The 15,380-nt window shown below is 43.2% G+C and overlaps 1 protein-coding gene across 6 annotated transcripts in view; it reads right to left on the bottom strand.

The window, feature by feature from the left end:
- Grb10 (growth factor receptor bound protein 10) overlaps positions 1 to 15,380 on the bottom strand; it is a 187,890-nt gene that overhangs the window by 68,069 nt on the left and 104,441 nt on the right. For 5 of the 6 annotated variants that reach the window (XM_078039744.1, XM_040291945.2, XM_021734718.3 and 2 more), the window contains 2 exons: positions 9,612 to 9,831; positions 5,655 to 5,802 (listed from right to left, as the gene is read on the bottom strand). In XM_078039744.1, the coding sequence (XP_077895870.1) occupies positions 5,655 to 5,802; positions 9,612 to 9,796 (333 nt within the window). In that variant the 5' untranslated portion in view covers positions 9,797 to 9,831. Of the gene's footprint in view, positions 1 to 5,654; positions 5,803 to 9,611; positions 9,832 to 10,028; positions 10,050 to 15,380 lie in introns of those variants that run through there. The other variant, XM_078039745.1, reaches the window with a different exon arrangement.

Below are 15,380 nucleotides of genomic sequence, written 5' to 3'. Positions count from 1 at the left end.
TCTGGAACCATCCAAAAACTTGGAAACGATGGGCCAAGCTTGGCTATGGCCACTCAACCCCTCTCCCCCTCTCCCCCAGTGTGCGCCCTGACCACCAAGTCTCACTAGGTGATGATGCTTCTCCTCAAACTTTGATCCCTCCTAAAATGATCATCAGAAAAGCTTAGAGGATCAGGTCTGGGAATGCCTTTGGGATGAGTTCTCTCCTGGGTCTCATGCTCAGAAGCCCCAATAGTCAGCTGTCCCCAAGAGGACACTGCTTCCCCTCAGCTTCTGGGAGCCTATACCAATATCACCCAGCATTCTTGGTAGGAAAGTGGTGCCCCAAGTGATCTTCTCTTCCCTATGACAGAATAAGGGTACAATACAGGGAGATAATCACCAGGGCTGAGGTGTGGCAGAAGAGTCTACAGATGTTCTGGGGTCCACTGCATTGTGTGTGGGGTGGGGCGGGGGTTGACTCTGATGTTTACCTCCTACTACCTGGGATCTGGACTAAGGGCAAATTCTGCCTTTGAAGAGCATCTCTTCATATTGCTCCCGAGTGTTTCTCACTCCTAACCTACTGCACCAACAGTCAGTTCCTGGAAGACCATATTCTTAGCTCAGAAGTGCAGACCAGAAAGACAAGGGCCCTGACCCAGAACTTAGGCTCTGTCAGGTCCAAAACAATGTATCCCATTCCATCTCTTGGGCTTTTGCTGTAGCTCTAGGCTTCTGCAGATCAGAGAGCAGGTACCCCATACATCCTGGTGGCTGGAAGAGGCCAGACATAGAGTAGGCACTCAGAAATGCTATTAGATTTGTATATACCTTGCCAAGCTCTGGGCTGGTGATTCTGAGGCACAGAAGGTCCTGTGGGTGCTCCACAAAGGAGAACCTTCACGGCCTGTGTACACTGAGGCACTGAGAGCAAAGGACATCTCACTACAGGTCAGGCCAGCAGAACTGACTGGTGGACCCCACCTCTCCAAGTCAGTGTCCCCTGTGGGCATGGTACTCCATATCCCATGACTCAGAAATCTCTGCTATAACCATCATCCTTATCCACAGCAGCCTGTCTTTTTCAAATGAGTCACAAAGCAGCTAAAAATGCCATATTGATTTTTACCAAGAATTCAGTGTTCTGATACTTGACTGATTTAATTTCATTACCCTCTGGAGAAAAGAACTTTAATACTCAGAAAGAAATCTTAGGCATTTGCATTTTTGATAAATAAATGATGAGAAGTTATTAAATGACTTAAATAAGTTAAATCACTAAATAAAATTAAATGCTATTAAATAAATGATGGGATGATTTTCTCAAAGTTGTATCCCCGGATAAGATTCACAAATCTGTTTTAAAATAGCTAAGGAAGACTGTTATAATCACTAACAGATTCTACATAAGGTCATAGTGTTGCAATTCATGTGTTCCCTCTCATTGGGCAAAGGTGGAGGCTTCTCTAACACTAGGTATATTCATTAGAGCTCAAAGCCTGTATACTGAGGCTTTGCATCCACGGATTCAACCAAATAGGGATGGAAAAATATGTTTTAAAAAACAGCACATAATAACTATTTACATAGCATTTGCATTGTATTAAAGACGATAAATAATTTAAAGGATTCAGGAAGATGGGCATAGGTTCTAGGCAAATACTATAACATTTTTACCTAAGGGACTTGAGCATTCACAAACTTTGGAAGCCATAGGGATCTTAAATCAATTCTCACCCACGTACTAAGATGACTGTACTTTCTTTTACCTTCCACGAATGAACAGTTCTATGTGTGCTCTCACTTCATTGGCAAAGCCATAGAATACAACCTTAGATAAGTGCAAGATCTGTAGACTCTGGCATGTAAATATTTACAAACAAGCCAACACTGTGGTCTTTTAAAATCCATAAAATCCAGTAAATCGAAAAAGAAAACTCCAAAAGTCTGAGTTTAACCCAGGCAAATCGAAACTTCTCACGCTGTTTATGATCACTGAGAACATTAGGGAGGACCCGTGAGCACGTACAGAAGTCACACCACTGGAACTAGGAAGTGTCTGGGCTCATGGTCTCCAAACTCCCAGCCATTCCTGCCGAGTCAACAGCACTCTGAACAAACTGTACTCGGGACAGTTGTAGAGCAGGCACCAGGCCAGTTAGGGGAGGTAATAAGCCAGGGTGAGGCTGGAGAAGTCAGACCTGCCTTGTGCTGCTCTGTCAGAGTACTTGGGTAGGATCCTAGACCCAGGAAAGAAGCAAAGCCTGGGAAGTCTGTGGGAGTCAAGACCAAGGAAACCAGGCAGGACTGCACCAGGGGGCAGTCAGTTGGTTTTGTCCCAGAACAGTGATCTCTGATCACTCATCTGGTTGGTCTCAGTGTACCCCAGTTTAAGGATCTGAGATGCTTGTATGAAACTTAGCTACTCCCATCAACCATGAAGACAACCCAGTTAAGCCCCGTGGGCACCCTCGGCACAGCACCTGCCAAGAACTCAGCCATGGCTCAGTCATTAATCTGGGGTGAGGTCTTCGTGTAAGAACTTGTAGAGTTTGCCCTGTGGCTGCTGCACCACTGGGATTCCCTAGGACAAGGTGCAGGGGTGCTCAAAAGAAGACTTCCCCATCCTTCTAGATGGAAAGGACAACCTCTTTCTTTCCACACATCACCGTTACTTATTAATGTCGAATACTCCCTTCTGCCTTCATCTTGGGTCACTTGTCATTCTCTGCACTACCTTGACAAGCTCTGAGCTACAGGGTCTATAAAGGAGCTGGCACTGAATAGAGGCTCAGGGTGACAAGGGAAGGAAGATAGGTCAGAGGGAGAGTCAGAAGTTCCACATGCTGCTGGCAGTGGTGGGGCTGAGGAATCTGCTCCCCCTACGACTGCTTCACTGCAGAATTTTTCTGTCCCTTCATTTCAGTGAGTCCTAGGGGCCACCAGCCTTTGCAGGATGCTGAGTTTGCATCTGGCACAGGGCACAGCTGCAAAGCAGTCAGGCCAAAACTGCAGGTAGAACTGAGGCTCTTGTAAACCTGCAGAGAAGAACATTGAACCGGATACAACTCAGCTACCTCGTCCCTTCACTTTATTCCATAGCACTAAAGGTCTGCTTTGGTATTCTTCAGTCATAGGAGCTGGCTCAAGGGGCTATCTCCATCTGGGCCATGTCCATCCACATGCCATGGCCCACTAGCTCACCTCCTTGTCCTCCTGGGAGGTCAAGCCAAGAAGCTGGCATCCTGTGATGACCACCAAGTCCATATTACATGGTCTTCTTCAGAACTGGGATCCAGGTACCCATACCTGACCACTCTGCCCCATAAGCAGCCACCAAGGGAAAAAGAAAATCAGAAGCAAAAGAAAAAAGCTACCTACTTACCTAAGTGAAGATTTTAGAATGCTTTAGCTATAAAGCCTTGGGCAAGAATAATTTTTCCTTTCCACAAATGATTAAGCATCTCCACTTGGGTTTTACCTCTTCTGTCTCCAACATAACCCTCACTAGAGAACACAATGACATGACCAACGAGCTTTCTGACTGCTCACTGTCCCCAGTTACCAAGGAGCTTTATACTTTTCTTTTTTCCTATGTTGACTTGAGTTCTTCCCAGATATTGTAGCTATTTATACAGGCAGGATTCATAGAGAATGCATCAAATCTTTTTATATTACTTCAGAACGTCCTACTGAACCCAGGTCCCATGGTTACTCCTTTGACTTCACATGGAAGGATAAAGAATGTCATATTTCTCTTCTCCCCTCAGGAAAGTGACAAAGAGTAGAACCCAAATGCTTTTGCCCAGTAGCACCTCCCGCCATGATCCTAGCTGCAAAGCTCTAGCAGATGACTGCAGGTGGCTTGGATCCCACTAGAGCAGAACCAACACAACATGCTGTCCCTGAGACCACAAGTCAGGAGGGAGTGTGGATGAAGAAATGACCCTTCACACAGGCTATAAACAACAACAAAGAACAATGGCTTTCTACAAATAGTGCTAAGTGAGAAACATCCTTCCTGTTCTTGCTCGTCCCAATTGGCTTGAAGAATTTGGGCAACACAGAAATCAGCACAATGTTCTCACTGGGAAGCAACTCAGATCCCAAGAAAAACACCATCAGGCAAAATTCCTGGGTTTCCTTATTCTTACAAATTTGAACAATCCATGGGGGTGGAGGACTGTTTTCTTGCCAATCACTAAGAGGGCCAGATAATATTTTCGTGGTATTATTTTAGGAAGGGAAACTTTGTAAACAACCTCAGCAGCAAATCCATAGACAGCTTGTCTGGATCCTTATTTGAAGCAGAAGGTCACCAGGGAGGTAGATGTCCCAGATGCACTTTAGGCATGTGACAATGTGCCGAAGCTGGGCCAGTGCTGGCTTCCAGACAAGGAATACTGACCTCACCTTCTAAGTTTTGACAGTGCTGTAATGCAGCCTGCCTGGGACGCATGTGTCAGAGTGGAAGCCATGCTCAGAGGCTGGCGTATAGTAGAAAAAAAGGTCTGTCTCCCAAGAGCAAGGAGCCTACACGACACAGGACAGGCATATTTGGAGAGAATGGGGACTGCTGTCCTACTCTAAGAATAGTAAATGCGAACAAGTGGGGAGTGTGTTGGGAGAAAGAATGAGTCTAGTGGATAGGCAAATAATCTTCTGAACTACATTTGTTCGAAAAAGGAGAGTCGAGGTGGCAGGAAGCCCATCAGTATTATGGCTACCAGCCCAGGCTCTGGGTCTTGACGCCAGGTCAAACCCAGTTCTACCACAGGCCTCGATTTTCAATGCTGCAGAGCAGAGACAATGATATTTGCACTTAATTCCCTCGGTTGGTATGAGGAATCAATGAGCACACCAATAAGCAAACAACAAACAAACAAACACAGAAGCCTCTTAGAGCAGTGTTGTCTCCCACACAGAAATCACTCAATAAATATCAGATGTTGTTGTCATTCCCATTGCTATAATTACCACCACCACCCCCATTCTGTCGTGGAGCATGACTGGGTCCCCTCCAGAGCCTGGAATCCATCTTGCCAATCAGTAGGGAGAAGCTGCCAGTGTATTTCTCTGCCAATTTCTCTCTGATAAGTTGATTAGCCATTTGACAGTCTTCTCACATGGGGACAATGGCTGCATAATATCTATATCATAGCTCAACTTAAATGGAGAAATTACAAATTCAAAAAGTTGGCTATCTCCTTCAGGGTCAAGTGAAAATTCTGCCTTGTACAGGTCATATTCAAAGTCAAGAACACAAGACAGAAACTCAACAATTTTACTGCATTGAAGTTCAGGTGCCCAAGTAAGCCTCGTGTTTTCATACTCAGAACTGTTGGTTACTGTTGGTTACTGAGGATGATATGTGGTGGAATTTCTTTCAAAGAACTAAAATTCATCTTTACATACCAAATCAATAATTTTTTAACCATATTTATGAAACTCTTTCTAAAACAAATTAATACATCCCTAACTTAGTACACTTTAAAATAGCTAATATGGTAATTTTGGCTAATAAATTTAAAAACCTCGTAAGACAACAAGCACAGTATCAACAATAAAAGAACCCACAATAAAAAGTTCACAAATTCCCTCCCTTCTCCCCAAAGTAACAAGCCAAGACATCTGCGCAGACCCCATAGCAGCTACACAACAAGTGTACTGACCTGCTTTGTAGGCGGCGCCTGGGTCGGCGGAGGCAGGGAACTTGCTGTGACCACAGGGGGGCTCCCAGGGCCACAGAGCTCAGGGAATGGATTTGGTATGGCCGGCAGAGATGAGGTTCTGAACTGCTGGTCTTCCTCCTGAAGGCGCCTGTAGGGAAGGGGATCATCATGGCTGGTTAAAATCTGCCATCCCCAACCTGTCCCAGCCTTGCTACTTCTGGGTCCATGCCTAAAAGAACTGAAAATACCAGATTTGCAGCAGCACTATTCACAATAGTCAAAAGGTGAAAGTAACTCAACAGTCTATTAACAAATGGATGCAAAAGCAAAATTATCCTATCCATACAGTGGAATATTATTTGGCTTTTAAAAAGCACAGAAATTCTGACACATGCTAATAGCATGGATGAACTTTGAGGATATTATGCTAAGTGAAATAAGCCAGTACTAAAGACATACACTAGATGATTCTACTTATATGAGGTATACAAAGTAGTTGATGGGAGCTTCCAGGGGTTGAGGGCAAAGAAAATAGGGAATTTAGTTGAGTTCAGAGTTTCAGTTTTATGAGATGAAAACATTCTATAGATTAGAAAATTCTAAGTGTGTATTAATACGTGAACTGCAGACTTTAAAATAGCTAATATGGTAAGTTTTATATTCTATATATTTTACCATGAGTAAAAACATTTTTTTAAAGTAGTTACTCTCAGACCCAAAGAGTATAAATTCCCTCTTCATTATACTCCCCAGGGAATGAAGAAGCCATGGTTATAGTGACTTCATGCACATCTCCAGCAATGCTCAGTGTACGATGTGTACTTGGCATTTGTTCAATGAATACCTGGTGTGTGAAAAGGTCTTGTGAATAAGAGCATTTTCATGAGAACAAAGATGTTTCAATGTCCTTGAAATGAACCTTTACCTAACCAAAGGAAAAAACTGGAAGAGGCTTTATGCATCCTCATCTGACTATAGAATAAATGCTTATTTATACAGAACGGTAGTTGATACTGAACTAATTAGAAATCAAAGCTTCATGTATCTACCCTCCTCAAGGGTAGCTCAGAAATACCCTCTAATTCAATACTCCACACTTCTTGGCACTTCTCCAGAGTCAACTCCTCCCTCCTCTGAAAAATGCAAAGTTCACCTGTCATACACTGAAGGAAAACGCACAGGATGACGAATTGGGTGCAATTATGAAAATAGCAGAGAAATCATGTTCAAAGTCAAAGCAAAATGAATGCAAAATGCTCTGTGCTTTTCTTCCTGAGAGTCCTATGAACAACTTCCTGCCCACAACTCCAGAGCTTTCCTGGGAACTCCTGGCCTCCTCCATCCATGCCTGAAACATGTTGCCTAGGGCACAGACACCTGCCTTCCAGGAGAGAAGAGCAAACCTGAGCTATAGAGTCCAGTCCTAACCCTTTGCCTTGTTTAAATACACTTCAGAAGCCCCTTGCGAGGGCTGTGTCTTCAAACAATTTTTTGACTATTTTTACAATTGGAGAAGAACAATGATCCATTAGCTTTCCTGGGGGTGGCCATTAGAGAATTCCCTCTGTGACTATTTTACTTGTTCTCTCTTGACCAACTACTCTGATTTTAAAGGAAAGCCTGTCTATCCACATGCACCAGGAAATGATGTACTGATTTAAAATACCAGAACTCATATGGCATGAAGGGAACTGGTCCTGTGAAGAAAAGCCATTCCTATAATGGATTAACAAGTCAGAAAGTTTATTTTTACTGTTAACAAATCCTATTCTTCCTATAACAGCTTTGGCCTTGGCAGAGCATCCTACTGTCGAGTCTGACCACTATCATACAGACGAGGAGAAAAGGTGACGGAGTCAGGATCACTTTCAACCAAACGCCTCTACCAATGACTTAACCCCAATGATGGTTTTGTCTTTGACTCACAGAACAAGATACAAACTTGTTCACAAAAGCTTCCCTCTTTCAGCATCTCTAAATATTTTTAATTTAATTTTTAGTATTGGTTTTAATATTGTTTTTGTTTGTTTGTGTGTTTTACTTTCTAGTAGTTCAGATATTTCCTAGAGCAAAAACTAAGGGGTATTACACAAAGATGAAAAGAAAAAAAAAATCCCCACTAAAGAGCTCCACAATAAAAGGATGCATCCTTTATAGGTCATTTCCCCAAAGAAAAGTTACCATGGTGGGGCTGGGGTTGTGGCTCAGAGGTAGAGCACTCGCCTAGCGCGTGTGGGACACTGGGTTTGATCCTCAGCACCACATAAAAATAAAATGAAGACATTGTGTCCACCTATAACTAAAAAAATAAATATTTTTTAAAAAATTACCATGGAGATGAGCTAAGATTCAAAGATGTCAGAAAGGGAGAAAAAAGTGCCATAACCTGGAGGCAGGAGCAGGTGAGGGCAGGGCAGGGGCGGAGGTGGGCCCTGTTCTGTGTTCTCTGTGCCTTTGCCTAGCTCATCCTTTTGTCCAGCTGAGAGCACACTCACAGTCCCTTGGCTCTCTCACCCAAACCCTCCTCCTCCTTCACAAATCAGCTCAACTCTCAGCAGGTCTATGAAGCCTGTGTACCTGCTCTAGGCTTGTCCTCTGTCCCTGACTCTACCCAGCCCATCTGAGTGTGGAGTGGCCACCTAGCTCCACATAGTGTGGACTGTGTTCTATGGACCTAGAACAAGGCTCAAGGCCTATCTCATCCAAGCTGCATAGCTCCTCAGCCTAGGTCCAACGGCTGGTTCCCCCTACCTTTTAGGTATGGACCTATTTACCCCTGAGGCTGTAGGGGATGGATCCAGATGCCTGGATCCCAACTAGGTCACTCCCTCTGGACTGAACAGGAGACAGATACAGGGGAGACACTCTAGAGAACAAAGTGCGACAAACAGTGGAGGAGGAGATGACTCACCATCCCCAAATGTGACCAACAGTGGGAAGTCTGAGCAATGGCCCAGCAGAACACCAAAGTACCCTCTCTGCCTCCTCAGGAAAGAGAAGTCCCTTTGGGTGAGATGCTTTGACTCAAGGTGTCAAATTGGAAATAAACTTCTTAGAAGCTTCTGGAAGCAAGAAAGATCCCCAGCAAAAGGAATAAAGCCATCCAGGTTATCAGTCTGACTGTCACAAGATAACATGCCTGCATTCATGGAATACTTACTTATTCTACTTTAATAATGGCTCCAAGAGCAAAAGTAGTGTTATGTTTTGGATGTGAAGTGTCCCCTAAAAGCTCACATGTGAGACAATGCAAGACTGTCCAGAGGGAAAATGACTGGGTTGGAAGAGTCTTAACCTGATCTGTCAATTAATCCCCTGATAGGGATTAACTGAGTGGTAACTGAAGGGGTAGGGTGTGGCTAGAGGAGGTGGGAATTAGGGCGTGGCTTTGATGTATATATTTGTATCTGGAGAGTGCAGTCTCTCTCTTTGCTTCCTGGTCACCATGATGTGAGCTGCTTCCCTCTACCACCCTCTCCCGCCATGATGTTCAGCCTTACTTTGAATGGAGCCGGCCTTCTCTGGACTAAGATCTCTGAAACCAGGAGACCTCAAGTGAACTTTTCCTCCTTACAGTTGTTGTGGTCAGATCCTTTTCATCACAGCAGCAAAAAAGGTTGACTAAACCAGGTAGTGATGCTGGCAAATCTACTACAGCATATTATCATAATCCTTCTATTTTATTATTAGTTGCTAACCTCTCACTTCGCCCAATTTACAAACTAAACTGTATCACAGGTCTGTTATGTATAAGACAGAACAGTGTATGTAAGATTCAGTCCTATCTTTGATTTTAGGCATCCACTGGGAGTCTTCGAATGTACCCAAAGGATAAGAAGAAATGACCACATCCATTATTAAAATAAAGGGAACTCATCTGATGTCTCTTGACTTTGCACAGTCACCTCCCATTACCACATCAAGGGCACAGGACAGCATCTTGTCTGCTGGGCCTACCTGACAGCGAGGATGTGCACCGGCTGGGAGCGCTGCACTTTCTGCCTCGGGGACGCCTGTGCCTGGGCAGGCTTTGAGGCCGAGGCTGGTGGCTGGCTGCGGGCGTGCTGCCCATTCTGCAGGAGAGGCACCGTATCGGACTGCATGTTGCAAGCTGAATAAAGGCTCTCCAGAGATGCGTTCATATCACTCACCAGCACTTCAAGATCCACATCATCCTCTGTACATGAAAAGGCAAGAACAGAATGAAATGTTAGTGGCAGCAAGGTTTCATACCCAAATGTGCATTTTTTGGTGACTGGTCACCAAAGTCAACAATATTTTTTAAATATTACATAAGGATGCATAAATATCTTCAAGTAACCAAACATATTGCACTAATAATTATTGATACATAGAGCCATAATTCAATCGCACCTCCACATGTCTTTACAGGGGATAGCAGGTGGAGCCCCTGAATAGCTCAATACCCTCCTTCTACACCTCTTTCCTTCCTCCCCACTGTCACTGGAGTGGGCTGTGCATAGCCAAGGTTATATAACATGACCCCGCTGTCCTAGTCTTTGCTGGCAGGATCCCAAGTGGACAGTGAGCCCTAAGGCCAGACTCTTCTTCCTTCCTTGAAATTCCAGAAGTACAACAAAGAAAGAACAGAGTGGCACCAAACCTTGACACCAGTCCCAGCCCAACAAAACTAAAAGGTGGAGAGACAATGGCATAGAAGTCACTGTGCAGCTACTGCTAAAACACGTGCCTACAGACTTCTAGGCACCACCCTCCACCCCTTGAGTGGCCTGAAGTCTGAGGAAGCCCATTCTGACAGTGGAGGGCATGAATCACATGTGGACAGAAGGCACGATGGTATGGAGGGCAAGCCAAAGAGAATTACAGGAAACACAGAGAAAGGTATGAGTGAGCACACAAGGGCTGTGATGGTTAACTGTGTGTGTCAACTGGCTGGGCCATGGTATTCCAGCTTAACATCCAAATAGAAGTTTTCCTTTTAACAACCAAATAGAAGTTGTGCTGAAGGTGTTACTTAGATTAATATTTAAATCAGTGGACATAGAGCAGGCAGACTGCCTTTGCCTTATCCAATCAGGCAAAGGCCAAAAAGAAGAGGACTGACTTCCTGGGGGGAAGGTGCCATTCTATCTCTAGACTTGACACACGGTTCTTTCCTGAGTCCCCAGCCTGCTGCCTACCCTGGGGATTTTGGACTTGCCAGCCTCCACAATCATTTGACTTCAGTGTGCATCACTACATACATCTTATTGGTTCTTACTGATTCTGTCTCTAGAAAACCCTGACTGCATAGGGATGTAACAGTACACAGAGATGGAGGAGAGTGGGTATGGGAAAAGAGACAAGGAGCCAGGACTGGGTCACATAGCCAGGGTCAGAGTAGTCTTGCACTGCTCAGTTTTCAGGGCTGACTGCATCCCTGCCCAGGGAAGACACATAAAACATTCTCCCACTTCTATAATAATTGTATTTTCATGTGTTTAAGCTATTTTGAGCTTGTTTTTTATCTGTCACCAATGTTTCCTAATAAAAACTGACCCCTTTTTTAATTTTTTGCATTTTCAGGTTTGCCCCTTTTTAATAAAAACCAAACAAATAATAACCTAGGCTCACTGTAATGCAGCACTTTACAACTAACATAATTCACCATCTCATTTGCTCCCAAAATAATCTCAAGTGACATTCATCCCACACATAAGACTTAAGAATCACAGACCTCAAGACCCTCATGCTACTAAAGGCTACATACAGGCTCCTAATAGGGAGGAAGGAACACAGAGACATTTGCAAACTTGGACACTGCAAACTTGCTTATTCTGGCCCTGCTCCTACTGCCTTGAGGCCCAGGGCGAGAGACTCAGCTTTCTATTCTTGGCGTCTTCAAATCTAACATGGGGTGAGCAATAGTAGTCACACCTTTGGGGGAGGGGGAGGATTATGCTTTACATAGTGCCTGGCATGGAGTAAACAGTAAGATGCTACTTATTAGCTCTATTTCATCTATTCCTTACAAAATAATGTAAAGCGGTCACTACTAACTAGTTTAACAGCTCAACATATAGGTCTGGAGGACTTAGGTCGCACAAGCAGCGTCTATAGAACCTAGAATTTGAAAACAAATTTAGCTACTCATTTGACCTCACCAGGTGTGTGCACAACAGATGAGCGCACAGCTCTTCCTGGAACACTTGGCTCTTCCTGCCTCTCCGGTTCCCTACACAAAAGCCTCGAATGACAGCTGGGGAGTGGAGCTTAGTGGTAAAGCACTTGCCTAACATGCTCAAGGCATGGGGCTTGATCCTAGTACTTAAAAAAAAAAAAAAAAAAGTCTCAGAGGGTCTTTGCTTTGGCTTCCCTTGTGTCAAGACTAAAGGGCATAACAGAACAAAATCACTTCAAAACCCAGCCTAAAGAAGGCCTGGCAGCCAAAACGGAACAGAATGGGAGAGAATAGAACAGGGTTGCCTAATGATTAGCATCTGGGCATCTGTGGTCAGCAGGACAAGGGGTAAAGCAAGGTATAGTTACAAGAAACCTTGGGCAGAAGAAGAAGGGCCATGGAATCCTCTATGTGCTCTTTACCCTCCTAGAAATGGTACCCAAAGAGGGTCTCTGATGAGGCAGGTCATGCTCAAGGTCATGAGGAAGACAGACAGACATTAGGGGACTAAAATAGCAGCAATAAGACCCTGATGTCTGATATGCCCAGTCCCAGCTGGAATGAAGAATGGAAGCCATGTGGGAGAGATGCTGAGGGTTGTTGAGTAAATAGGAACTGGGAAAGAATGGGGATCATTCTGAGAAAGGTGCAGACATCAAGTTGGACCTCAAAATTTGGACTGCCCTGAAGGTCCAGGGTCTGTGTGGGGAGGAAGAAGAAGAGAGGACAAGAATGCTGCTATAGTTCAGGTTATAAGCAGTCAAATATTAATCCTGTGGCCAAATATTAAAAGGACAAAAGTGCTGAATCAATAACTAATGGTCACCATATAATTAATAATTAATATATCACAAGGGAGAACTCTCGGGGTCAGCAGGCAGAACTCCTATTTATAGTTGGGGGTAGGGGGAGACAGTGGGAAAAAGTTGGTTGACAGAAAACCAGAACCTGTGGGAGCTAGTGTATACATGCCTGTAGTTTCTGCTGTCTGCTGACGCTGTGTGGCCTAAGAGAAATCCTCCTCTGTACAGCATCAGGGCAACACTTGGCAAAGGCACAAATGTCGGGAAGTAGCTGTCCAGAGACAGCCAACTGCTAATGAAAAGACTTCAGTTCTATATTTATTAGGACCTCAGAGAACTCATTGTGAAGAAAAGTGTAAGTTACACTAGAGCTCACAAACATGGGGCTTTGGGAAAGTTCTAGAATACATGCATCATGAATTCCACTCACCTACACTCACCGCATTTAGCTGATGTGGTAATAGTGGGTTAATCTAAGCTCTGTAAAACAATTAAGGTCACACGCTGCTCTTAACTCACCATATTAACTGCTCAATATTTCCACCTTAATGGACCATTTAAGAATCAATACTGGGTGGAACACAAAGTTCACTGTGATTATGGAGTCAGTCTTGGGGAATGCACCAGGGGGGCCTCATCACCTGCACACGCAGACTCAGGGAGCACTCCGCCAATCCAGTGGCACTTCATGGAGGGATGTTTTTTAAGTATTTAAAGATGGGAGGAACCCTGGCAGAATACAAAGGCCCCTGTTTTCACCGCTCACATCCTGCTTTAGAAATCAAACGGTAACACAGTTCTTACTCTCAGACAGGTCTCGTCTGAGAAAATAAAACGTCTGGATTCCTGCTGGCATATTTTCAGCTGCAGTTATTTCCCACCCCCCCCCCCGGTATTTCTGACAGCCCTTGGCAGTGCCCACCCTCACTGACAGTCCCTAGTGTCTCTGGTCTTTTTGCTCCTGTTACTTCTCAGTCAACCAAATAATTCCTGGGTTACACCTCTGTAGTCAAGTCAAACGCAAAACAATTTTGACATTATTTACAGTAAATATATGGTAAACAGATGTCAAAACAGAAAGGTAACACATGTCCTCAGAATATTTTTACTTTCTTCAGAAGTAGGTTATTTACAACTAATTTCTACTTCAGTACATTTGGGTTTCTTTAAACACACAGCCAGGTTAATCTGGTAACATTCACTTAGTTATGATTTTTCACAAATTGAATATATATATATGGATACTTCAAACCTGTAAACTTTCTACAGCTTTTAGAGCAAAAACAAAGCTTTTTAAATAATCTGAAATGCCCTCCTGTAAAATAAACTTTAAAATGTCCTGCAGGGTCAGTTAGCATTTTACCTGTTTTGATAATAAAATGACTACAGTTATCTGACTTTAGGCAAACTTCCTTAAATTCTAAAGTGAAACAAAATGAAATATTTCTAACACTACTTCATATTTTACAGCAAGTTTTTAAAACTCTTGGTGTAGACTAGGATGTTACTGAAATCACATTTAGTTCTTATAAACATTCCATATGGCTTATGTTCCATCAGCTCATCCATCTCAGTGAGAATCCTGTATGTCTCTTCCATACATGTAGCCAACTTCTACATTCTTTTCTAGTCCTATGAATCCAAGTAGATCAATAATCACCCATTTGTGAAAGGCTTTCTGCCAGGTAAGAGAAGTGGGAACATCAGAAAAACTGATGCTTCTAGAAATGAATGTTCAGATTAAGTATCTATTCAATGCTAACATGGTACAAAAATATTTTCCATGAGCTTATCTTTCTGGAAGGAATACTAGAAGTGAAAGGGAAAATGATTTTATATATAAAATGCTACTTCATATGAATTTGTGAGAATGTATTTACTGCACAAATATAGCCAAAAAAACATGGCTGTTAAGTTATTAATAGTTACTTTCCTTCCCTAAATAACCCAGTCCAAAACTGGGCATGTACTTTGTCCCAAATATTTGAGTAGCTCATCTTAACTCAAATTCACATCTCTTTTCTGTCACTGTCATTAGCAAACTGAGGCTAGTTTAAGTTCTAAAATAAATTCAGAGAAACAAATTTGCATTTGGCTTTATAAACCATTATGAATGAATGTTTTCCACAAACCAAGAGAGACACGCTGACCAGGAAATGGCAAAGAGGAGAAAGATGGTGTTAGCAGAGAAGGATTTAACTTCCTACACCACCTTACCTCCTTAATGAATAATGCACTTCTTAGTTTACAGCACCATCTAGTGTCTTCTTTATGTTAATTAGAGATTAAAGATGGCATTGGATTCTCTTCAATAAATTAATGTGGCACCTTAAAGATGTGCAATTTGCACCATGTGTTTAGAAGACACCCACTATGTTCTTTTCTGTGCAGACCCACATAAGTCCTGGTAATGTGCAATGCCATCCCTGTTTCTTCTCTTATCCTTTCCTTTTATTTTTACATTGAGCGTCCATCTTGTTAGGGAACAAAGAGCTGTGGGAGGGGGGTATGTATCATATATGGTTAAGCAAGAACAGACTGAGTCCCTATAAAGGAAAAAAAAGGTGGTACTATACCTGAAAAGTTTCTAAGAGAAGTGCAAAGGTCAAAGTTCCTACCCATGCCTATCTGGAAAAGAGCTGAAGGCTAGACTATGAAAGTGTTTAAACCTAGACCTGTTCACTTGGCAAGCTATTTCTGTTGACTTTTAACCAATTAAAAGTTATGCAAATGTAACAGTCTTACTGAAATATTTTTGCATACCAATTCATCTTCTATTCT

Source organism: Ictidomys tridecemlineatus, chromosome 2 (assembly GCF_052094955.1).
Source record: "Ictidomys tridecemlineatus isolate mIctTri1 chromosome 2, mIctTri1.hap1, whole genome shotgun sequence".
NCBI classification, from domain to species: Eukaryota; Metazoa; Chordata; class Mammalia; order Rodentia; family Sciuridae; genus Ictidomys; species Ictidomys tridecemlineatus.
This window is presented reverse-complemented; position numbering and strand designations above follow the sequence as displayed.